This window comes from Gymnoscopelus braueri, assembly GCF_963280865.1.
Source record: "Gymnoscopelus braueri genome assembly, chromosome: 12".
Classification (NCBI taxonomy): Eukaryota; Metazoa; Chordata; class Actinopteri; order Myctophiformes; family Myctophidae; genus Gymnoscopelus; species Gymnoscopelus braueri.
This window is the reverse complement of record NC_137614.1, coordinates 40070773-40094544: the sequence shown is the minus strand read 5'-3', so window position 1 is coordinate 40094544 and position 23772 is coordinate 40070773. Positions and strand designations below refer to the sequence as shown.

The 23772-nt window shown below is 42.4% G+C and overlaps 1 protein-coding gene across 3 annotated transcripts; it reads left to right on the top strand.

Annotated features, from left to right (window-relative positions):
• Window positions 1-657: 657 nt before the first annotated feature.
• nr2c2 (nuclear receptor subfamily 2, group C, member 2) lies at window positions 658-23309 on the top strand. Of its 3 annotated transcripts, none has more exons than XM_080444979.1 (15): window positions 658-820; window positions 3902-3986; window positions 4587-4628; window positions 5028-5231; window positions 8955-9060; window positions 10014-10193; window positions 11210-11366; window positions 13955-14045; window positions 15312-15457; window positions 16114-16291; window positions 17010-17131; window positions 17503-17642; window positions 18188-18325; window positions 18959-19064; window positions 19949-23309. In XM_080444979.1, the coding sequence occupies exons 2-15, from the start codon at window positions 3927-3929 to the stop codon at window positions 20121-20123; spliced, it is 1845 nt and encodes a 614-aa protein (XP_080301105.1). In that variant the 5' UTR covers window positions 658-820; window positions 3902-3926; the 3' UTR covers window positions 20124-23309. The 3 variants fall into 3 exon arrangements, with proteins under 3 accessions (XP_080301105.1, XP_080301104.1, XP_080301103.1); XM_080444978.1 differs by having other exon boundaries at window positions 4552-4628; XM_080444977.1 differs by having other exon boundaries at window positions 4552-4628; window positions 18929-19064.
• Window positions 23310-23772: the final 463 nt, after the last annotated feature.

Here is a 23772-nt window from a genome sequence, read left to right as displayed (position 1 = left end):
TAATTGGTGTGCGATTAAGACAAAAATAAGAACTTAATTAATAAACACCCATGACTGACAGCCAGGTCATGCAGACGGGATGACGTCAGTGCTGTCTGGCTCGCTCGTGCCGGGAGGTGGGGGCGTAGACAGTAGGCAGTGTTGCCATGTCTGCTTATTATAAACGACTTTGGGCTTGTTTTTCTGTAAAGTTGCTTGTAAATATTGGTAGTTGCGCGTTGCGGTTTTTTGGGCTTGTTTCTAAAGTGTAGTTGCTTATTTGGGCTTGCTGTCTAATGTTGTTTAAACCAGTTTGTTGTGTTGTTTTAAAACATTTTCATGTCAAGGAAACAAATTGAATAGATCTGCGGATTGAAAATATTTTGTGTCATGGGACGCCGTGTACCCGATTTGTGTTGTAAAAATATTCCACATTTTTAAAATGTTTTCCAAGTTTCTTTTGAAAATAGCAGATCTACAAGCTCACAACGCGTCACGGCGCCACGCGTTGTGAGCTTGTAGATCGGCTATTTTCAAATAGCCAATGTATAATGGGTTTGAATCACTCATGTGGCCCAGTTGCTTCTTTCGGACTTGTTGTCATAGACCCAGTTGCTTATTTCTCTCACAGAATCTGGCAACACTGGACAGGAGGAGGAGGAGGAGAAAACCCCCTCAACGACCTCAACGCGCTGGCAAGGCGCGGGCGGTGCGACGGGGGTCACGAACTATGACCTTTAACAGAAGAACAAAACCAAAACAAACATTTTATTATATTAAAAACAGCGGAGAACTTTAATACCAACCCCGTGTGACTCTCCACAACGACCCGCAGGAGGAGGTAAGTGAGGTCTGTCTGCCGCCTCTATCCCTCATTCAAAACAATAGGAAAAAAAAGATCCAACTCCACACCGTTAGCTTTTAGACAGGCTAGCCGAGGCGAGCTCTGCCCCCCTAGACCGACTCTGAAGCCTGGGGGACCGGGCTGGGTGTGAGAGTCTAGTCGGTGTGGTACCTGCCCTCTCTCTGCCTCCCCCAAAAAAGACCAGATCTACAAGCTACAAGCTGTTAGCTTGCATATCTGGTCTTTTCCCGGAACTGCTAGAACCCAAATGTCTAGATAGGTTCCCAAGATAAAGATCCCAAAAGGGGAACAGACAGGACAGCAGCAGTGTTGCCAGGTCTTGCGAGAGAAACAAGCAACCGGGGTCTATGAAAACAAGCCCTAAAGAAGCGAGCCCTTCGCCCTTTAAAGGAGCTACACCATGAATTTAAAAAAAATATTTGATATTTAATATCATATGGTGTATGTCCCTCAAACCTTTTCAAAAGGTTTGAGCCTAAATCATCACTCAGATATACTCATCCCAAGTCAATTGTCTCTGGCTTATACAGCACTTTCAGCTGCAATACCAAAACGTCCTCTTGTGCAGGGGGGGGCTACTGAGCAATTCTGTCTGTTAATAAAAAAAAATATTTAAAAAAATATTTTAAAAAAAATAAAAATGGAAAAATTCTGCATAAAAAGAAGCATCTAAGAAAAATACAAAATCGAAAAAAAAACACTTTGAACATTTTTGAACAATTCCACCAAGTGTTTGAGGTGCCTGTTTCACCCACTTCCGGGGGGCGGAGCCAAAATCCGAGCCCGGAGTATTTGTTCGTAGACCCCCACTTAGGGGGGGTAGAAAAAGTTTCGGAGCGATTCGGGCACTTTTCATTTAACATTGGGTTTGCCATCATTAATGTTTATGACATCATAAACATTTCCATTCTGAGATCGCCTGTTCAGACACGCCCATTCTGGAAATCCATGAAATGAGAAGGAATGACTGAATTTAAAAAAAAAACATTTTTTGGGGTACAAGAGACACTGGGGACCCCAAAAAATACAAAAAACCAAGAAAAAAGTGATTTTCATGGTGTAGACCCTTTAAACATTATTACATTGGCTATTTTCAATTTTTTTTTTTAATTTTTTTTAAAAATTTGGAATATTTTTGAAACATTTTAACAACAGAAATCTTGTATGGGGGTCCCTTGCATAAAATGTTTTCAGATGGGGGTCCGCAGACAAATGCATATTAATTTGGGGGTCCTTGACTTGAAAATGAAACACTGGTTTAAACAACATTTAGGAAACAAGCCCAAATATAAGCAACTGCACTTTAGAAACAAGCCCCAAAAAACGCAACCCGCAACTACCAATATTTACAAGCAACTTTACAGAAAATCAAGGCCAAAGTCGCTTATAATAAGTGAACATGGCAACACTGGATAGCAGAAGCTAACATTAGCTGTTAGCCTAGCTCCCTGCCTGCAGCAGCAGTGAACTCGACCCTTTTACCTTTGAACTGGATTTAATGCGCTAATAATGTACAAGGAACAATGTATTAACATAATAATGGCGTTTTACTTATATTCCCACCATATTGACATAGTGTCAATATATATATTTTGACATATTGGTCTGATAAGAAAATTACTGCAATGCTTCTAATAAGGCTTCGGCACTCTATTATTGGCTGATTGCCAGACTTCTCCATTTTGTCCTGTGTTTTAATGGAAGAAAGTGTTGATTGATTGATCCTCTGGTCCGGCCAATCAGCAAACAACATTTTCCTCCTCAGCCAATGGGGGCTGGTGATGTGGACATGAGGCAGGGCATTTATGGATCTTTTTTTCAAAGATCATGTCACCAGTTAATAAAACAACAACTATAAAGTATAGAAAGCAGTGTTTCTTTTTGCGTGTCACAGTTTCAATGTGAACGATGAGCTGCACACTTCCAAGAGAGCGAACTAGAGTATCACGTACCATATCATAATGAAGACCTCTGTATACAAAGGTTATCACATATAATGAAGACCTCTGTACAGAGGTTATTATCACATAATAAACATATAACAAAGACTTATTGTAGGAGCCATGAATTGGTTTATTGTTAAACTGATAATTATGCTTGGTTATGTTGGTTGTCTATGTGTATATTTGGTCAATCACTGGGGTACATGAATAATTGGGTCACGGCCATAGGGGCGGACACATAGTTACCTCTAGTAGCACCTGTTCACCTGCTGAGAACAGGCAGAGTGAAAGGGGGTGTGTGGGACGCCGTGTTTTTGGTTGACCTCTTTATTTGTTTTTGCTTTATTGTTTTAATGACTGTGATTACGTTGTTATAAGTTTAAGCCCTTTCTTAATGTTTCGTTAATAAAAACCTTTAAACACATTTTCTTTAGATCTTTAGCGAATCTTCTTATGTTAAGCTGAGCATGCGTCAGACAATAGACGATGGCCCATTTCATCGCCTCTCAGCGACTTATTTAGTTTGGTCTCCAGCAGTCGCATACAGTTATTATCATAAATCATAACATCATAAAATATAATTACGAAGACCTCTGTGGTTATCACGTTGAGAGCTTGTAGATCGAAAAAAAATTTTTTTATTCTTGACAAATCCTTTGAAACGGGGGTCCACACAGCCAAATATATAATCCATTTGGGGGTCCTTGACTGTGTTTGAGAACTACTGGGTTAACCCTTACCAAGCCAATCGCAGAGAGATGGATGAGAGCGGCCAATACAATTTAGTGACTTTAAAGACCTTTTTAGTATCAAATTGGCCAAATTGTCAAATATTGCTTAAGAAAGAGGAAAACATTGTGAAAATAGCCAAGGCGTTGTGAGCTTGTAGATCTGCTATTTTCACAATATTTATCTGTGGAACCAAGTCAAACTAAATTGAATGCCTCAACTCCTACATTCCAAGTGCTTGTCAGGGTGGGGGGTCCCAGTTCAAATATGATTGTTTTGGGGGGTCACGGCCTGAAAAGCTTGGGAACCCTTGTTCTAGGATGTACAGTATATGTATGCAGCACTTCTAGGTCTCACACACGTCTTTGGCATTCTTCCAAACCAGACCTCACTAATGACCTTACATCGCCATGACAACCAACCTGGAGCTGCTTGCTCAGCAGAAAGTGGCCACTGAGCAGGTGGTAGAGGTGAGTGTGTGCGTGTGTGTGCGTGTGCGTGTGCGTGTGTGTGTTAGAGAGGAAGCATATTTTGGAAATAAACAGTCACAGAGAGAGAGAGCGATGCATGCACACCTTTCGGATGGTTACATAGACTGTAAGATAATGATGATTTTTCTAATCAACTATTGATTAGTCTAATGAACCATTTAAGCCCTTCGTCGTACAGCGGTGTCACACCAAAATACCCAAAATAGCTTCTATTTTTCTATATTTCATTCAAATTGATAATTTTTCTAATCAATTAAATTGATTCGTTAGATTAACTGTCGATTAACCTAATGATGTGCACTCACACTGGCTGTAGGTCTGGTGTATTTTTCGTTGCCTTGGACACACCTCAGTTTCAACCTTGGGTTCACAATGACCCTTGCATCTCAGTGTCGTCGTCGTTAGCTTGACCAATCTCAACTCTTCTGACCCTACAAACAGAAGCAGATGTTTTAACACTGCTGCAGATTATTTGATAGAATTGGACGGTGTTGGAAATGTTGAAGTTTGTTGTAACTCGTATAGGTGCCGTCCTCTCCTGCAGATTCAGTGATGAGTGGTCCTCCGCAACACTTCCAGGTGATCTCCGCTGAGCCCGCTTCAACACCACAGCGAATACAGGTACAGTGCAAAATGGATGCATCACAACAACAGATAAACAATGGCTACTGTCATTGGTGAAAGTCAATTTGCCGAATTTGTTATTTGCCGATATGTTGATGGCAGTCAACGAGGCAAATATCGGGCGATACCGATATGCTGCCGATATGTCGGTGCATCCCTAATATAGTATACCCTGCACTGCTATAAAGGGGATACATAAATCAGACAATAGACCTGCAGGAAAAATATACAATATTTACCAGACTTTCTAATGAAAATAAATAAATAGGTAAAAACAAAATAAACAAATAGATCATTTAATTGTTTAACTGATAGTGTTAATCGATTACAAGTCTTAATACGATGAACAGTTAAGAGATAAATCATTAACATCCCTTTATTCCTCTTCCTCGTCAGATTGTAACTGATCAGCAGACGGGTCAGAAGATCCAGATAGTGACAGCGATGAACCCGTCCAGCGCTGCCAAGCAGCAGCAGTTCATCCTGACCACTGCAGATGGCGCTGGTGCGGGCAAGGTCATCCTGGCCTCCCCGGACAGCCACAACACAAAGCAGCTCATCTTCACAGCTGCAGACGGCCTCATGCCCGGCAGGATACAGGTACACATTTTGTCTATAATACTGGTTCTCAGTGTGGGGTTTCGGGGACACCCAGCTGTCCTTGAGGGGGTTCCAGGGGGTCCCCCGCTAAATCAGAATCAGAATCAGAATCAGAATCAGTTTTATTGTCACATCACAGGTTTACAAGGTAAAAAAGTGGGTGAAATTCTTTTTTGTACATCGTTCCCATCGCAACGTTAGTTTCCATAGAAAGAAGAGGGGGGGGGGGAGAAGAAGAGGGTGGGGGGCAGGTGGGAAGGAGATCAAAACAAGAGAGCAACAGAAGGCAAGACAAGTTATCTACATATTTACAAATTACCTGAGATAATAAAAAAAACTAAACTAAGGTGCCTGAGCATAGCAGCAATGTATTGTATACTGTGCATGTTATACTTATACTGTGCATGATAGACAATGGACGTTAAGGTGCTTAGAGGAAAAGGAGCACAATAAAAAAAGACCAAAAAAAGTCAGTGCGTTATACAAGGGATTAAGGTGCAAAAGGTCAGTGCGTGTCCACCTAGAGTGGACTGACCCTAGTATAATCCGCAAGTAGCTCCATGAGGGAGTGCAACAAAAAGTCATTTGTACCTGGTGTAGTCCACAGGTGTGTCCGAGGGGGGGCTAAAGTCCAAGTCATTGTCCCTGGTATAATCCACAGGTGTGTTCAGGAAGAGCCAGAAAAAGTCTGCGCCGCCTGCTGTCAGGCTGCTGAACTCATCCAGGCTTATGCCCCATTCAGCATTCTGACAGCAGCTGGATTGAAACTACACCAAAACCTGGTGGTGGAACTCTTGATACTGCGGTAGAGCCCCTTGCCCGGTCGCGGTCGTTGTAGGGGGTTGAACAGTCTGTGACTTGGGTGGTGCTTGTCCTTGATGATGCGCTTGGCTTTGACCACGCACCGCTTTTTGTACAGTTCCTGGAGCGCTGGGAGCTCGATTCCCATTATCCGCTCTGCCGATCGCACTACTCGTTGTAGGCTGATCTTTTCTCGGGCAGTGCAGTTCCCGTACCAGGCCGTGACACAGCCTGTTAGGATGCCTTCAACAGAACTGTTGTAGTACAGCCTGAGGATGCGACGTCCTACTCCGAGCTTCTTCAGGCGGCGGAGCCAGTACAGTCGCTGCTGAGCCTTTTTCCTCACGTGTGTGGAGTGCGTCTCCCATTTGAGGTCCTCCTCGATGTGTACTCCGAGGAACTTGAACTCGCTGACCCTTTCCACTGCAGCACCGTCGATGAGGATGGGCGCATGGTCTCTCCGCGGCCTCCTGAAGTCCACGATCAGTTCTTTGGTCTTGTCGACGTTAAGAGAGAGGTTGTTCTCCCGGCACCAGTGTGCCAGTGATTTGATCTCCTCTCTGTAGTCAGACTCGTCGTTGTTGACGATTCGGCCTATCACTGTCGTGTCGTCCGCGTACTTTATGATGGTGTTGGAGACATGTGTGGCTATGCAGTCATACGTGTACAGGGAGTAGAGGAGAGGGCTCAGCACGCATCCCTGGGGTGCTCCGGTGTTGAGGGTCAGGGGGTCGGATGTGATGCTGCCCATTCTCACCACCTGATGTCGGTTGGACAAGAAGTCCTGTATCCAGTCGCACATGCTTGGGTGTAGCCCTAGGTGTCTGAGCTTTTTGTCAAGTATTGCTGGGACAATGGTGTTGAATGCTGAGCTGTAGTCCACGAACAGCATACGTACATATTTGTCCTTCAGCAGCTTGTTGTCCATGTGCGAGAGGACGGTGTGGAGAGCCATGGCAATAGCGTCGTCGGTGGATCTGTTTTTGCGGTATGCATACTGCCACGGATCCAGCGAGGCAGGTAGCGTGGAGCTGATGTATTCCCTCACCAGTTTCTCGAAACACTTGCTGACGATCGGGGTGAGAGCAACAGGTCTCCAGTCGTTCAGGCATGTCACTTTGGCCTTTTTGGGAATGGGCACAATGGTTGACATTTTGAACCCTGCAGGGACCACAGCCAGGGAGAGGGAGAGGTTAAAGATGTCAGCGAAGACACCCGCCAGCTGGTCTGCACATGTCTTAAGGACCCGGCCTGGAATACCATCAGGTCCGGCTGCCTTGTGGATGTTGACCCGTGTGAAGGCTGTACGCACTTCTCTCTCCGAGATGGTTAGAGGGTTCTCCTCTGCTGGTGCTGCTGATGGCCCCGCTTGGCTGCCGCGGTTGGAGCTGATCTCAAACCGGCCGTAGAAAGTGTTCAGTTCGTTGGGGAGGGAGGCAGGCGGGTTCACCTCGCTTCTGGTTCTTGTTTTGCAGTCTGTCAAGGTGTGTACTGCCTGCCATGTGCTCCTGATGTCGCCATTGCTGAGTTTGTCTTGCATCTTTTTTGTGTAGGCCTTTTTCGCCTTCCTGATGGCGCTGTTTAGGGCCGCGCGCGTCGTGTTGCGCGTTTCCACGTCGCCAGATTTGAAACCAGCATCCCGTTCATGCAGATGTGCACGTACTCCGCTGTCCATCCATGGTTTCTGATTGGGATAGATCCGAACTGTCTTTTTTGGGACTATGTCATCTATGCACTTGCTGATAAAGCCAGTGACTGAGTCTGAGAGTTCGTTGATGTTATTCCCAGCGGCGTTCTTAAACATCCCCCAGTCAGTCTGGTAGAAGCAGGATTGTAGCATAGCGTCTGTGTCCTCAGACCAGATTCGGATTTCCTTCTCAACGACCGGCTCCATTTTTAGCCTCTGTTTGTAGGCAGGTAGCAGCTGGATGGCGTCGTGGTCAGAGCTTCCTAGCGGTGGGCGGCGGAGAGCTTTGTATCCATCCTTGAAGGGCGTGTAGCAGTGGTCAAGAATATTGTCACCACGGGTACTGCAGGCGACATGCTGGTGGAATTTGGGAAAGACCTTTTTTAAGTCTGTCCGGTTGAAGTCGCCTAGGCAGATGACTGCGCAGTCCGGGTGGCGATTTTCTTGTGCACTGATCGCCTGGTGTAATTCCCTCATAGCTGTGTCCTTATTAGCTCCAGGATGAATGTAAACAACGGCTACAATCACAATGCTGAAGTCGCGTGGTAGGTAGAAAGGACGGCAGGCTATGATTAAAAGTTCAAGGTCTGGTGAGCAGTGACTATCTAGGATTTTAACATCTTTGCACCAGTTGTTGTTGATCAAGGCACAAACTCCCCCCCCACGTTGCTTACCGCTCAGTACAGGGTCTCTGTCCTTCCTATACGCGGTGAAGCCAGGAGGAGTGATAGAAGAATCAGATGCTAACTCCGTTAGCCACGTCTCTGTTAGAACAACAATGGACGTGTTCCTTGTCTCACTGTTATACTTTACGCGCGCTAGTAAGTCGTCCATAGTGGTCACTGTTCTTGATTCACACAGTGATTGATAGTTAGGAACCAAATGGACCCTTATGGGTCTGTAACTCAGAGAGTATAAAATAGAATCAAATGGACTCTCATAACAGGGTAGATTGGGGTCCCAGAGATTAAAAAAAATAGCTTCAAATGGGGGTCGGTGGCCTAATGCATATCAAACTGAGGGTCCTTGAAATTAAAAAGTGTGAGAATCATTGGTCTAAAACCACGTCACAGCATAGCACGATACGATCTGGTATTTGTGGCTGGTAGGCATGTGGGATTCTGGTGTGTACTACTTTTGTTCTTGATATTTTAAAGCTGTACCAACAGTGACTAAGGACAGACTTTGGATTAGAGAGGAGCTTGTTTGACTGTACCGTGTACCTTTTTCCCCAGATTGTCACAGATGCGGCATCGATGGAGCGGTTGCTAGGACAGGCGGGGGATCTGAACCGACCGCAGCCAGTGGAGTACTGTTTGGTCTGCGGAGACAAGGCTTCAGGTACTTCCAGCTTTACATACTGAAAACATACTGCTTTTACGCTTGTTAGCTCATTAGGGCTTTAGACTAACAACACATTGTTTGCACTGGTGTGCCTAACTTTTTCAATTAGGTGCACCAGCCCAAAAATGTTCACTTGTTCGTTTTTGTCAGCTTCGATGAACATTGTGAATTTCTTAACACATTACTATATGAATGATTGTAAACAGGAATAGCGGTAGCTTGCAATGTTAACAGTTTCACTTATTTCTATGGCAATTTGATGGCTATTTTATAAACCGTTTTATAGGTCAACAGGTGCCAGACATGGCACTACTTGTGGCAGGCAAAGGGCACTGGTCACTGTGAAAGTGTTAAGTGGCCATATTCTAATGAAGTGTGGAGGTTTAAGAGATGGTGATTTCCTTAAAGAACAACTTCACCCATTTTTGACCTATCTTCATATAATTGGTACTTACTAATGCTCATGATAAAATGGTAACAAAAAAATCTACTTGGTCTGTCTCATAGCAGGGCTGTGGACAGTTCAGAAACCCTCCTACCAGTGACATCATCGTTACGCAGGGTTTTTTCCCCAAAAATATTTCAATTTTTTTATTTAGATTTTTATTAATGCGAGAACAATGGCTTCCATTATAGCATGCTAACTCTCCAGGAATAGAAATCCTGCAGTTTCTATTAGCTTGGATTCCCCATCGATGATGTCACTGGTAGGCGGATTAATGAACTGTCCAAAGTCCTCCTCTGAGACACAGACTGAGTAGGAAAAATCGCACCATATTATAATGAGCATTAGCGAGGACCAATTATATGAAGATAGGTTGAAAATGTGTGAAGTCGTCCTTTTAACCAACTACAACAATTGTATTTAACCTGGAAAATCTGGCTTTAAAACGACACACACGCACAGTGACTCACACGCATCCACTATGTGTGTGTGTGTGTGTGTTCAGGGCGTCACTACGGGGCAGTCAGCTGTGAGGGCTGTAAGGGCTTCTTCAAGAGGAGCGTGAGGAAGAGCCTGACCTACAGCTGCCGCAGTAAACAGGACTGCGTCATCAACAAACATCACCGTAACCGCTGCCAGTTTTGCCGGCTGAGGAAGTGCCTTGAGATGGGGATGAAGATGGACTGTGAGTTTGAGCCTATTCTAGGATCACGCATTAATCCATTGAGACCGGGAACGCATCCGTGTCATTTTAAGATTTCTTTGGCTATTAAAAAAAAATAGCAGATAGACAAGCTCAGCTTGTAGATCTGCTATTTTTTGAAAAATCGGGGAAAATTCTTTGATTTGTGTTTTAAAGCGAACATTTTTTTACTCCGATCTGTGCTTCTGGGGGTCCCTGGAACATCATATTTTGAGATGGGGGGTGGTCCGTGGCTAAATACATATCATTTTGGGGGTCCTTGACAAGGAAAAGTTGGAGCACCACTGATATAGCAACATACTGTTAGGATTTAGAAAACATTTTTAGATGTATATTTGGCTGCGGACCCCCATCTCAAAATGTTTTCTTCCAGGGACCCCCTATATTCAAAGATTTGCTCAACTTTTCAAGATTTTTCAAAAATAGCAGATCTACAAGCTCGTCGTTCATCGCTCTGAGCTTGTAGATCTGTTATTTTAGAAAAATCTAGAACATTTGTAAGTAAGGAGTCATGTCACACTGGTAAATAAATTGATGCAGTGATTCCCAACCTGTGGACCGGGGCCCATTGGTGGTCCATGAGGATATTACGCGTGGGCCCCCAAATAATTTGTGAAACACTAAGATTTTGATGATAATATAACAATAAAAAAATGTAATGGTCACAGCATTTTCTCTTTAAAACATCGAAAAATTAGTTTTCATTGTGATATCGAATAAATAGGAACTTAAAGTATAGTACATTAGTTCCATTGATCCAAGCCAGAACACAATCAATTGATTGATCATTAAAAAAATGCTCTGAAAATGCACGCGGCTCACCCATCAGACCACTCAACACGGCACTCAACATCCAATCCAGGCTGCCGTGTTCAGTGGGCCCGCGAAAACGTGCCAGATTTTCAACTAGGCCCTGATCCAGAAACGGTTGCGGAACCGCTGAAATGATTTGTACTGTTTACTATACTTTTCTTTTTTTTTTGTATTGGTGTCGACAGCCGTACAGAGTGAGAGGAGGCCCATTGACCTTGTGCCCAGAGAGAGACACGCCAACTGTGCTGCCTCCACCCAGAAGATCTACATCCGTAAAGACCTCAACAGCCCTCTCATCGCAACGCCAACCTTCATCTCTGACACAGACACAGAAGGCTCACGGTAAGAGGGGATATTTAAGCTCCAATCTGGGATGTTTTATTTAACACCTGTTCAATCCGGGAACGCAGCCGTGCCATTTTAAGATGTCTTTGGCTATTCAAAAATAGCAGATATACAAGCTCATAGCGCGAGCTTGTAGATCTACAATTTTTTTAAACATTTGTGCAAATCTTTGAATATAAATCTTTTTTTAAAGCGAACGTTTTGTCAAATATTTTGTTCCAGGGACCTCCAGAAGCAAAGATTTGAGTAAAACATGTTGTTTCAAAAGATATATGTATTCAAAGATTTGCACAAATGTTCCAAGATTTAAAAAAAAATAGCAGATCTACAAGCTCATAGCGCGGCACTCGTGCCGTGCCATGACCTTGTATATCTGCTATTTTTGAATAGCCAAAGTATAAAATTATGGTTATAGAGCTCAAATCTGAAATGACACAGACGCACGTGTTCCCGGATTGAATGGGTGAATTGATGTATGGTTGATATACAGATGGAAAACATAGTATCATTGGTAACATAGTAAAACTCTAAATTCTCAAGTCTCAAAGTATGACAGTGTCATGCAAACTATTGTCGCTTTTGTTTTTGTTCGATTTTGAAAATGTGAGAAAATCTTATTTAAAAAATGCTCAAAACAGGGACGCCAGGTTGAAAATGGTTTAGTCTGTCTGTGGGCTTTATAAATATTTAACCAATGAAAAAGTATTAACAAGAGCTTGTGACTGAATAATTACTACATTTGATCCGTTTTTAAAAGTAACAGTTATATGGACATACAAGGTTTCTACCTGACAGTGACGATATTCAGCGTTAGCAGAATACACAACTGCTACAATATATCAGTAACAAATATTGTTTTATTAATTTAGACATATTAACTCATTCAGTGCCTGACTTATTTCTGGCAGTTTGGCTCTGAGTGCCAGAGCCAAAATTCATTGTAAAAAAAAAAGTGCTTAGGAGCCGAGATACAGCCTTTTTCAGTAAGAAGTTAAGCAAGAAGTGAATGGAGCAGAACATTTTCAAATCATCATATCTTGGGTTCTGAACATTGGATTTTTTTTACGTCTTAGACGTAGACGTGGCACAGGGCTTATGATACGACGTCCAGTGGCACTGACTGAGTTAATGAAATTAAATATATTTAACACCCAAAATCCAAATCTGATCCACTCGGATAGGGATTCAACGTTTTGAACTCTTGGGCCCTGGGGTACTTTTAAATCCATGGTAGTTGCTAGAACAGCAGCGAGAAAACAGCCATGCCGTTGTTCCAATATGAATGACCGCCCTGAAGACTTTGGATTGCTTCTGCAATGCAGTTTGTTTTTTAAAACTTAATTGTTTCCACCCAGTTTTATCAACAAAATATGTCGGATTGTCCTCGGGTCTCTATTAAGCAAAGCATTTAGAGAGACTGACATCATGTGAGTCTAGGTTTGTTGATAGCTAGATAGCTGAATACAAGCTATGGAACCGTGACACAGACTAGATGATCTGCCGTCTTTGTTCTAGTTCAAACACATCTAGTTCAAACACATCCCTGCACTGGCTGCCAATTGAGTTTAGAGTTAATTTTGAAGTCGTTCTCACTACAGCTTAAGACCAGGCTGGGTCTTGCTCCATCCCTTATCTCAGACCTAACTGTCCCCCTATGTGCCATCACGTAGACTGAGATCCTCAGATAAAGCACCCCCTGGACATTCCAATTTGTCGGTTAAAAACAAAAGGAAGCCAGGCCTTTGCTATCAGACCCCGACTCTTTGGAATGCCCTGCCCCTGGAGATCAGGCCTGCTGAGTCTGTCCCCCGTTTTAAATCCCTCCTTAAAACTCACTTCTATAGATTAGCTTTTGATGCTTATTCCACCTGATTCGAATCTATCTGCACTGGTCTTTCACTTGTGTAGTATGCACTTATTTAACTCTCTCAGTGCCAGACCCCGAGTTATCCCGAGTTTTAGGGTTATACCCTCAGTGCCAGAACGAGAAATCCCGAGTAAAAAAAAAAAAAAAAAAAATCATTTTTTCTTTTTTTGTTGAAAAAAGTGTTCAGAACCCAAGATATCATTATCTGAAGATTTGCAGCTCCATCTACTCTTTGTTTAACCTATAACTGAAAAAGGCTGTATCTCGCTTCCTAAGCACTTTCTTTTTACTTTGAAAAAAAAAAAAAAAAAGTTGGCACAGTTCGCAATAATTTTTTTATTTAATTGGCACTGAGAGAGTTAATATCTGCATTGTCTTTTTTTTTGCATTGTTTTTAATATTTTTTTGTGTGCTGTGTTTTCTTTTGTTGTTTCCTCCCAGTTTTGAAAGGTGCTATATAAATAAAGTTTATTATTAGTATAATTGCAATTACCTCTCCCTGCCGGAGAGGGAGACAACATGCAGGAATCCTGGACTGCTGTTTTAAACAGTTGGCTTGTGGTTTTTCCCCTTATGTAAGTTTGTTAGTGTCACACCCACACTTGTTGAAGATTTAGAGATTAAAATGGTTAAATTCTCCCAGGAACCATCACATAATGCATGCAATAATGTTTTGATACTGACATGTCGCTGATGATGGCTGTGTATCCCCATGCAGATCCAGTCTGTTAGACCAGGGAATGCTGGTGAACATTCAGCAGCCTCTCATCCAGGCTGATGGAACGCTGCTGCTAGCCACCGACTCAGAGGTACAGCATAGTGCACCTGTACATGGGGATATGTGGTGGCTCGTGTCTCTTTTTAGAAATGTAAAGTCACTGCCCACCACCACGGAGGTTGTGGGTTCGAATCTACCGCGGTGCATCCGGCTTTGTCGAGCGTCTACACCAGAGGTCTTCAACAGGGGGTCCGGGACCCCTAGGGGGTCCTCAGAGTTACTACAGGGGGTCCGCCAAATCGGTGTGTGATTTTAACATTAACCACTTCAACCAAGCATCCCTATTCTAAGGAGAACTTTAGCCAAAAATAGCAGATCTACAAGCACACAACGCCTCGCGCTGCGAGGCGTTGTGCGCTTGAAGATCTGCTATTTTTGGCTAAAGTGGTTTGATGTAGGGGGAAAAAGAGCAGATTAAGTACAGAGTGAAAGGTCAGGTTTACTAAGTATTGTTTAAGTGCATGGTTAAATGTCTGGAAATACACATTAACATGAATACAACATGATAGTGCTGTGAAACAAGTCTATGAAGCTGCTTATGAAATCTATGAAAAAAATAATATATAATGGGGTTCCCTACTTTATCTCGCTCTCAGCCAAGGGGTCCTTGGGCTGAAAACGTTGAAGACCCCTGGTCTACACGAACACAATTGGCCCGTGTTCGGGGGAGGGAAGCCGGGCATGGAGGGTGATAATGGTCATTGGACGTACTCCTACGGGCTGGGGGGCGGCACCTGTCAGTGGGGAGTGTTGGGCGGGAGGAGTAGGACGAAGGCTCTACGTCCTCCCGGTGGGGTCTCCTCACTGGCAGGTGAGTCAGTAGGATACAACAGCAATGACAACACAGGAATGTGTGTGGGGAGGAATTAATTGGCATAACGACTAAATTGGGGAGAAAAATGGGTAAAAAATGATTGTCTACTCTAAAAAAAAAGGAAAAAAGAGAAATGTATTTCTTAGTCACAAAGTATTGTTGTACGGAAGAAATAGCCAATCTACAAGCTCACAACGTGTCACATCACGACACGGTGTGCCCTTGTAGATCAGCTATTTTCAAGATTTTTGACATGTCTTTCATTTAATGACATGCCCAGAATAGGGACACCGGGTTGAAAGTAGTTAATCTAGTCCTATTTCTAAAGATGTGTATTTTCAAATATGAGTGCTGGCAACGGTATTGCTTTATATCATTTTCTACTGTACATGTGGTGCACTGTTTCTGACATTCGGTGACATTCCAAGTCTCTTAATGTGGGATAATCATTTGCATTGGCTACATATGTTGTGTCCCCTCCAGATGGAGTCGGGTCAGGGGGGCCTGGGGACACTAGCCAGCGTGGTGACATCCCTAGCCAACCTCAGTGACTCACTGAAAGACAACCTAAACAATGGCGATACCTCAGATAGCCAGAAGGAGGAGCAGTCTGCCAGCGAGATTACACGGTCAGTTAGCGGTCCTGTGTGGAACACTTCAAGTCAATGAACACTGTTATCCCTTTTAAGAGTTGGTCTCATGCAAACAGCTGACAGTGACTGAATAATTCGGAAATTGCATGCTACATACTAATCGGTATGCTATTTTACAACATACTTCTAAGTGCATACACATTACACAATAGTCAGACATACTTATCAGGCCACATGGAATGTTAGGAAACTGCCCCATCTTGTGACAAAGCAGAGATACTACACCTACATGTTCATCAATTTGTATAGCAGTTAAACATTGTTTCTTGGACATGTCATCGGTTTCAACAAATACCTACATTCTAGATAATAGATTTGTTTAATGGAAGAGTAATTGACGCTACGCCAGAAGTTCGGTCGCTGCATGCTACGCATGTTATTGTCCAGTATTGCATACTGTAACACTTCCCGAATTTAGTATGCATTTCACGTACTATTGAGTGGTTACTAAGCTTTCAGTCATACTAAAAAGCCTCACATACTGATTTGGCATACTAAAGTGTGTGTGTGTGTGTGTGTGTGTGTGTGTGTGTGTGTGTGTGTGTGTGTGTGTGTGCGTGTGCGTGCAAGTTTGTATTTACCTGCATTACATTTGGGTGTGATTGTCATGTGTGTTGGTGTCTTACACACAGTGCCTTTGACACCCTGGCTAAAGCCCTGAACCCATCAGAAACAGGGGTGGGACAGAGTCTGGCAGCTAAAGGGGAGTGCGAAGGTGGAGCCACCATCCAGCTGATCAGCCATGATCAGGACAGTCCCATCATCGAGGTGGAGGGGCCACTGCTGACAGACACGCACGTCGGCTTTAAGGTGCTTCAGTCTTCATTTTTTTGTTAAAATAAGTATTAAATAGCTCTATATAATGATAGACCTCATTGATATAGAGTGTTTGTTCATTAACAGGAGTCACCCTGTCTCTTCAGCTCTTTTAGTAAACAGAAATTGCATTTTCTGGTCAGGATACCAATTTTATCCAATCAGGAGAGAGAATTGGCACAAGACACAGATTAAACAAGTGAAATTGGAAGTGGTGACACAAAGAAATGGGAAAAAAATGGAACTGGATGGAACAGTATAAAAATTGCGACTACCCTGAAAATGTTTTTTCTGTTTATTAAAGAGGTGGCGTGACGAACGCACTGAACATACACTCTGTAGCAATAAGTACTATCAGAATATAGTGCTTTAACCTTTTAACAAAAAACTTTTTTTCCAACCGAACAAGATTTTTTTTTTCGGCTTTGGCAGGTCAATAAGAACAAAATGATGTCATTAGAACTTTGCCAGTGCCTTGCCGACGTTCAGCTCGGCAGTTCTTGCACTTCCAAGATTTCATAACTAGCCAAACACCTGCTAGCTCAACATCGTGTGTGATTGGTCACGTCCTCGAGAAACTACCTTCGTTCCGAGAAGACCTGCCCAAGCTGAAAATGATTTGGCGTCGTTTGTCGTATGCTGTAGGCTTTAATTAAATAATGAACGTTTTATTTGACCATTTCACTCACTCACTTTAATCTCGTTCCTCTAGTTGACTATGCCCAGTCCAATGCCTGAGTATCTGAACGTGCACTACATCTGTGAGTCCGCATCCCGCCTCCTCTTCCTCTCCATGCACTGGGCACGCTCCATCCCTGCCTTCTCAGCCCTCGGGTGAGAACGCACTTGGCACAGATGACACTTTAACCACTTTTCAACCTGGCGTCCCTATTTTTGGCATATCATTATAGGAGTAAACAGTGGATCCATAAGCTGTTCACGTCGTCGCTGCACGACGCGTTGTCAGCTTGTGGTTCGGCTGTTTCCGCTAGGGTGTGAGCGCACTCAGCACAAAGACACTTTAATTATAACTTTTAGTCAGTAGCGCAGACAGCTTCTCCTTGTGTTATGTGTAACTTTGTAACCACAGCAAGAGCGGGCACGTTTATGGTTCCTTTATTCACCCCACTCCCCTCTCTCTCTCTCTCTCTCTCTCTCTCTCTCTCTCTCTCTCTCTCTCTCTTTTCTCTTTGTTTCTCTCTTAGTCAGGAGGTGAACACCAGTTTGATACGAGCCTGCTGGAATGAGCTCTTCACCCTGGGTCTTGCTCAGTGTGCTCATGTGATGAACCTTTCCACTATCCTAGCTGCCATTATCAACCACCTGCAGAGCAGCATTCAGGATGGTAGGATGGCCCATCAGACCTCATAATGAGCTGTAATGCATTGAGTGCATTTATATGCAAATTGCACACTGTGCCGTTCTCACCCCAATTAGTAGAGCAGTACACTGGTCAGTGAAATTGCCATGTATACACCGTTATCTGATTTCCAAAATCAGGATACAGTCTTAATCAGGGTAAGTAAAACCGGATTAAGATAGCTGTTTTCTTACCCAAACTTCATGTGAACGTTTTGTCGGATTTCTTAATGTGCCGCACATACTTCAAATAGAAAGTATTTACAAACCTTTATGGAGAAACCTGGCTTTTGAGTAAAACATGTGAACCCGGATTATTACTATAATCACATCAATGTTATGCATGTAAATGCTTCAGTCAAATTATTGGCACCCTGATTATTCCCAGTAGTTAGGGTATTAGAGTGCATGGAATCACACTTCTTTTTGATTATGCATTCTAACAGCTGCTTTATGCAAGTAACCTGCTTGGTTATATGAGCAAATTCTGAGCGTTCAGGCCCTAAATTGGCGATTTTCTTTCTGTCTCAGACAAGGTTTCTGGGGAGAGGGTCAAGCAGGTGATGGAGCACATCTGGAAGTTGCAGGAGTTCTGTAACAGTATGATGCGAGTGGAGACGGATAGCTACGAATTTGCCTACCTAAAGGCTATAGTGTTGTTCAGTCCTGGTGAGTACAGTGTGTTGCAAAGACAAGTGCCTTGACCAGGGTCTATTAACCACTTTCAACCTGATGTCCCTGTTTCTGCATGTCATGTCATTATAGGTCTTAAGCTGGCCCCATACTAGAGCATAATTACCCTGATTTGGGGTCAGATGTACCCCTCCCGAAAATTACGGAGGTGTTCCCCATTTGAGGCTGTAGTGATGATTCCGTAGTGTGAGGTGTTCACAGACAAAGGGCCATCTCTTCCACCCGGCGCAAAATGATGCTAAGCAATTATCATTGGTATTTTCCAACTGACGCAGATGTCTTTTTTTTACGCCCAGCGCCCACGTTGTTTTGGTAACAAATTATTTTGCGCCCATCCAGCGCCCATATCTTACACACACAGAAGAGAAGAGAAGAGTTGAAAAGCAATTGCGCTTGAGATCTACGCTGACCTGCTCAAAAGTCTAGCACAGTCCCCCAGTGCAACATTTCCCTGCTATTTAGAGAGCGCATTAAGTTTGTATTTTTTTTAAATGAAGCTAATGCAACTCCTGTGTGGGAGTGACTGAACTATTTAACAAAACTACTGACTGAACAAGCATGATACATTGACCATTTCAGAGAATGGCTATTGTGTGTGCCACTCACCAGACCACCCAGGCTTGGATAGCAGCAGCCAGATTGAGAAGTTTCAGGAGAAAGCCCTAATGGAGCTGCAGGACTATGTGCAGAAGACCTATCCAGATGACACTTACAGGTACACAGCTTTCTACCAAAAACAACAACCCACACTATTGTCAGCTTTGAGCCATGGTGAATCCTAAAGCCTAGTTTAGATTTGCAATGAGACTAAACCGTTTTAGGCCCGATTTATGCTTTGTTGTATGACGGTATTGCATGCTAAATGGCCAATCTACAAGCTGACCATGAGCTTGTATATTGGCTGTTTATGGCATGCAACAACCCTCGTACGACGGGAGCAAAGATTATGCATTATATAGCAGCCTTATGAATTACCCCTAAGCAATCATTGTTATAAGTTCTTCCTGAATAGATCAGAAGAATAGCTCTTTTATTCACTCTGTTTTTATTTTAGGAGATTTTGCTTTTGATTCAGTTTCAAGTTTGTTATTTGTGTAATTATTAGGTAAATTAATTTTTCACGCAAGCTCCCAAACTTTCCCCGTTACAAATGGTCATAACAATATAGAAGGTAACTGGGGAGGAAAAGTCAGATAATAGGAAAACAATATTATAATGTGCATGGCATGCTTTAGGCAGACTATCACAGTCTCTTGTGCAAGTACTGTAAAAGACGTCCTTTAGATTCAGATATATATCAGAAGATATAGAATAACAGCCTTGTGCAAGTGAGAGACCACACATAGCAGCAGATATTAAACATGTAACCTTTTATATACTGTAGTGATAATGCAGTGGAGTGTATTCATAGTAGAGAGACAGGTCAGAGAGAGGAGGTCAACTGAGGTCAGAGAGAGGAGGACATGAATCACAGGTCAACAGCCGGAAGAATCAATCATTGCAAAAGGGTACATTGCAACAATTACACCTATGTGGTTGATGGACTATCCAGTCATCTACCGACAACCCATATAAAGCGATGTTTGTATGGTTTTTCAGATTAACCCGGATCCTGACACGACTCCCGGCCCTGCGTCTAATGAACTCCAGCATCACAGAGGAGCTCTTCTTCACGGGATTAATAGGTAACGTCTCAATAGACAGCATCATTCCCTACATTCTCAAGATGGAAAACGCAGAGTACAGCAGCCCAGACCCTGACGCTACGGACTGACGTCCTAGAAGAAGAACTGCCTCTTCAAAGATGAGTGCATCTTCCTCACCCATGCCCTCTTTGTCCTTTGAGAGGGTTAGCTGTCTAACCCAGTCTATAAAAATCGGTGCAGTGCCGCTTTGTCTTAAGGTCTTTACACACAGGGGACATTTTGCTTTGTGTGATATGGCTCCGTCACGCGATGGTGTCGGCCGAGAATAGAGGACCTACAAGCTCACAACGCGTCGCGAATGCAGCGATTTGTGAGCTTTTAGGTTGGCTATGAAATTGGGCTCAAGTTGGACAGTTGTTAGTGGAGACACCAGGATGAGGAGGACTGGAATCATCTCCAGAGGAGTTGCTTCTTGGAGCCAGGCATGAGCGTTCATGGCACTGTGCGCTCCTATGAAAGAGGGCTCTCCCCACCGCTGTCTCTGTTTCCTGGTCTCATTCTAGGTTTATCGCACTTCATTCATTTCCTCACATGTTAATTTAACCATTCTTGTATAAGTCTCTCAAGTTATTTTAGTCTTATATAAGCCTTACTGTACACTCATCACGATCCTATAGAGTAGTGTATATATAGATATATACAGATGTACTATATATTTATATATATACACCATTTAACACCCGTTTCTACAGTAATGTCAGATGGCTGTACAGTATGTTCAAGCACAGTCCTTGATACAAAAATAATAGAAAGGTTAAAAGTGAGATGAGAGGTTTATCTATTTTAAAACATAATACCTAAAGGAAGTCTTGGTACCTACCTACAGTAGCCTGGTTCCGGACGAATCTGCCATTGCAAAAAAAAAAAAAAGCCCTTATTAGTCTGGCCATGCCAGGCTATACCTACAGTACAATGCACAGTGAAGGGTTGAAGCTATAAAATGTCTGCGTTTGTATTATTTGTCAACATTTGGCACAAAATAGGATTGTATGTTAAATTGGAATGTTGAATTGGAACTTTATTTGATGCAGCGGCCATTTTTGCTCTATCATTTCATACTCTGGAGAGAAACCCCACCAACCAAGTATGACGTAAGAGCAACAATTGCTGTGTGAATATCGGTTGCTGTTGGGCAGAAACCTCTTATCTCCATATTTGGAACTTTTTCGTAAATGAATGCCATACTTGATCATACTACATCAACACACAAAAGTATAAAAAAATTGCAGATCCGCAAGCTCGAAATGCAGTGCGAAGCGACGTGTTTTGAGCTTGTAGATCAGCTATTTTTGCTATTTTTGAATTTGAATACTGAAAAGTAAAATGTTTTGGACGTGAGGTTTCCACCTGACGGAGACGATAAAGTGTCACAGTGGTTAACAAATTAAGGATTGTAACTTAAACAAGAAGTCATAATTTAAAACTAAATAGGATGAATGTTCTTAATTGAAATGTGTGTTATAATACATTATTTTTGTTTTGTTTTTGTTTATTTTCATAGTGATGATTTCGTACAATCAGGAGCACTTCGGTGTACAGTTAGTTATATAATTACTATTTCCTCCTAATATACATGATTGGAATGATAACTGCTAAATCAGGTACAAGAATTAACTCAGTTTAATGGCAACTAACCTCAGTGCAGTGTTTAATCTGTGAAATATTCCGATTCATTTGCCATTTTGTATGGTCACTCCACTCTAAACTCCATTCATAGCTTACACAGAACCGGTGTTCAAAACCATTTGATGGCAAGCTTTTATTCTATTTAACTTTTAAATATTTAACATTGGAATCTGTTTCAGATACATAGTTCATCTAAGCCAGAGGTCTTCAACAGGGGGTCCGCGACGACAAGTTAATGTCTGCTATGTTGGATTCATGTTAATGTGTATTTCCAAAGCTAATTAGTGAGCAAAAAGCGATATATTTTGGTTAGAATAATTGTTAAATAGCTCTATATTCTGGTACTCATTACTAGAGTGTTTGTTCAGTAACAGGAGTCTCCCCGTCTCTCCTGCTCTATAGGAAACGAATTGCATTTTCAGTTCGGGATACCTATTTAATCCAATCAGGAGAGAGAACTTGCACAGAATACAGATTAAACAAGTGAAATTGGAAGTGATGGCACTAAAAGGAATGAGCAGACAAAATTGGAATTGGAACACAATTGAAGCTGATAATTTGTTCAACCTACCGGAAAATGTATTTTCTGTTAATTAAAGAGCTGAAGAGACGGAGAGACTCCTGTTACTGAACAAACACTCTATAGCAATGATTACTATAAGAATATAGTGCTTTAACCTTTTTAACAAAATACGTTTTGTTTTAACCAGAAAATATCACTTACCCTACCTTTTAATTTACACAACGCTGATGATTACAGTACTGTCGAACTAATCTATGAAGTCTTCAAAGCTGCATTTAAAAGAAAAACAGTTAAGTCTCGAATCTCTCAACAGCCAGACATTAATTGGATCAGCTAAATATTACCCTTTTGGGTCCACTTGGTTCCATTTGTACACATCTGTAAGGGGCCATTTGGAACCCCCTCAAGGACCATGGACCCCACTTTGAGACCTACTGGTGTAGCAAGTGTTTCCAGTGAACATGCACAATATCAGCACCCTGGCTCTGTTTGACCAGAATGGAACAGAGCCTTAATTTGCGTCATTGGTAACCGCATCATTGTGAAGGAAGTAAGGAAGAGCCCCATTTCTAAAGTAAAAGCTCTCTCAGTGGAACTGCCATTCATGTTTTGTTCTGAATAGTATCACAGATGTTTATGTAGAGGGCAACTATTTCTGGATTAGGAGATACACGTTTGTATTATTGTTATGTCTGTGCAATTACCACACATCACTTTTACCCTTTTATGACAATCAATTCTATGCTGTTTTTCCTCCAGTCATGTTTAATTATCATGCTGTAGTTTCATATCAGCCTTGCTTTTGTATATCTGCTTTTTGTATGTACTATATTTATCAAATAGCGTCTTTTCCTATGAGGAATCGGCTTATTTCAAGTATTTGCTTCAGACGGTTACTTTCGTTGAGCTATGCTACAGTTTTTTTGTACATTACATTGTTTTGGCATTTGTATTCTGTTAAGTGCACATCCATCAGCCTCTGGTGTCCCGCTGCATTCATGCTGACTAAAACTTTTGTTTGTTTTGCTTTAAAACTTTAAATCTGATTTGTTGTGAACAAATTAACGTGTCCAATACTAAGTGTACTTAAAGTACGTTTTGGGCAGGTTTGTGGGGTTTTAAAAAAAATGACAGAAGAAAGATGATGCAGCCTCAAGTGCACCAATGCCTTGAAGACCACCTGATTTCATGTTTTGTTTGCCCGCCGGTTTCCCACTCCAGAAATAGCAGATCTACAAGCTCACAATGTGTCCCAATTGGACGCGTTGTGAGCATGAAGATCGGTAATTTTTGCGCTGTGTACCATATGACTGAGTATAGATTAGGCTATAGCAGTATGCATAGGCCTACCTAGATGCTATTGTTCGCAAAGAAGAGCATCAGCAGCATCATGAATGACACAGATGACATGAAGTCAACAGCGATTATGTTCTCATAAAATAAATGTCAATTGTAATATGTGGGTTTAAAACCTGTAAAGACTGTTTCTAAAGGCACTTAAGTGAACAGACCTTTGTACATGTAATTTCATTAAAAATGAGTGCATGTCCTTTCTAAGCGGAGTTTTA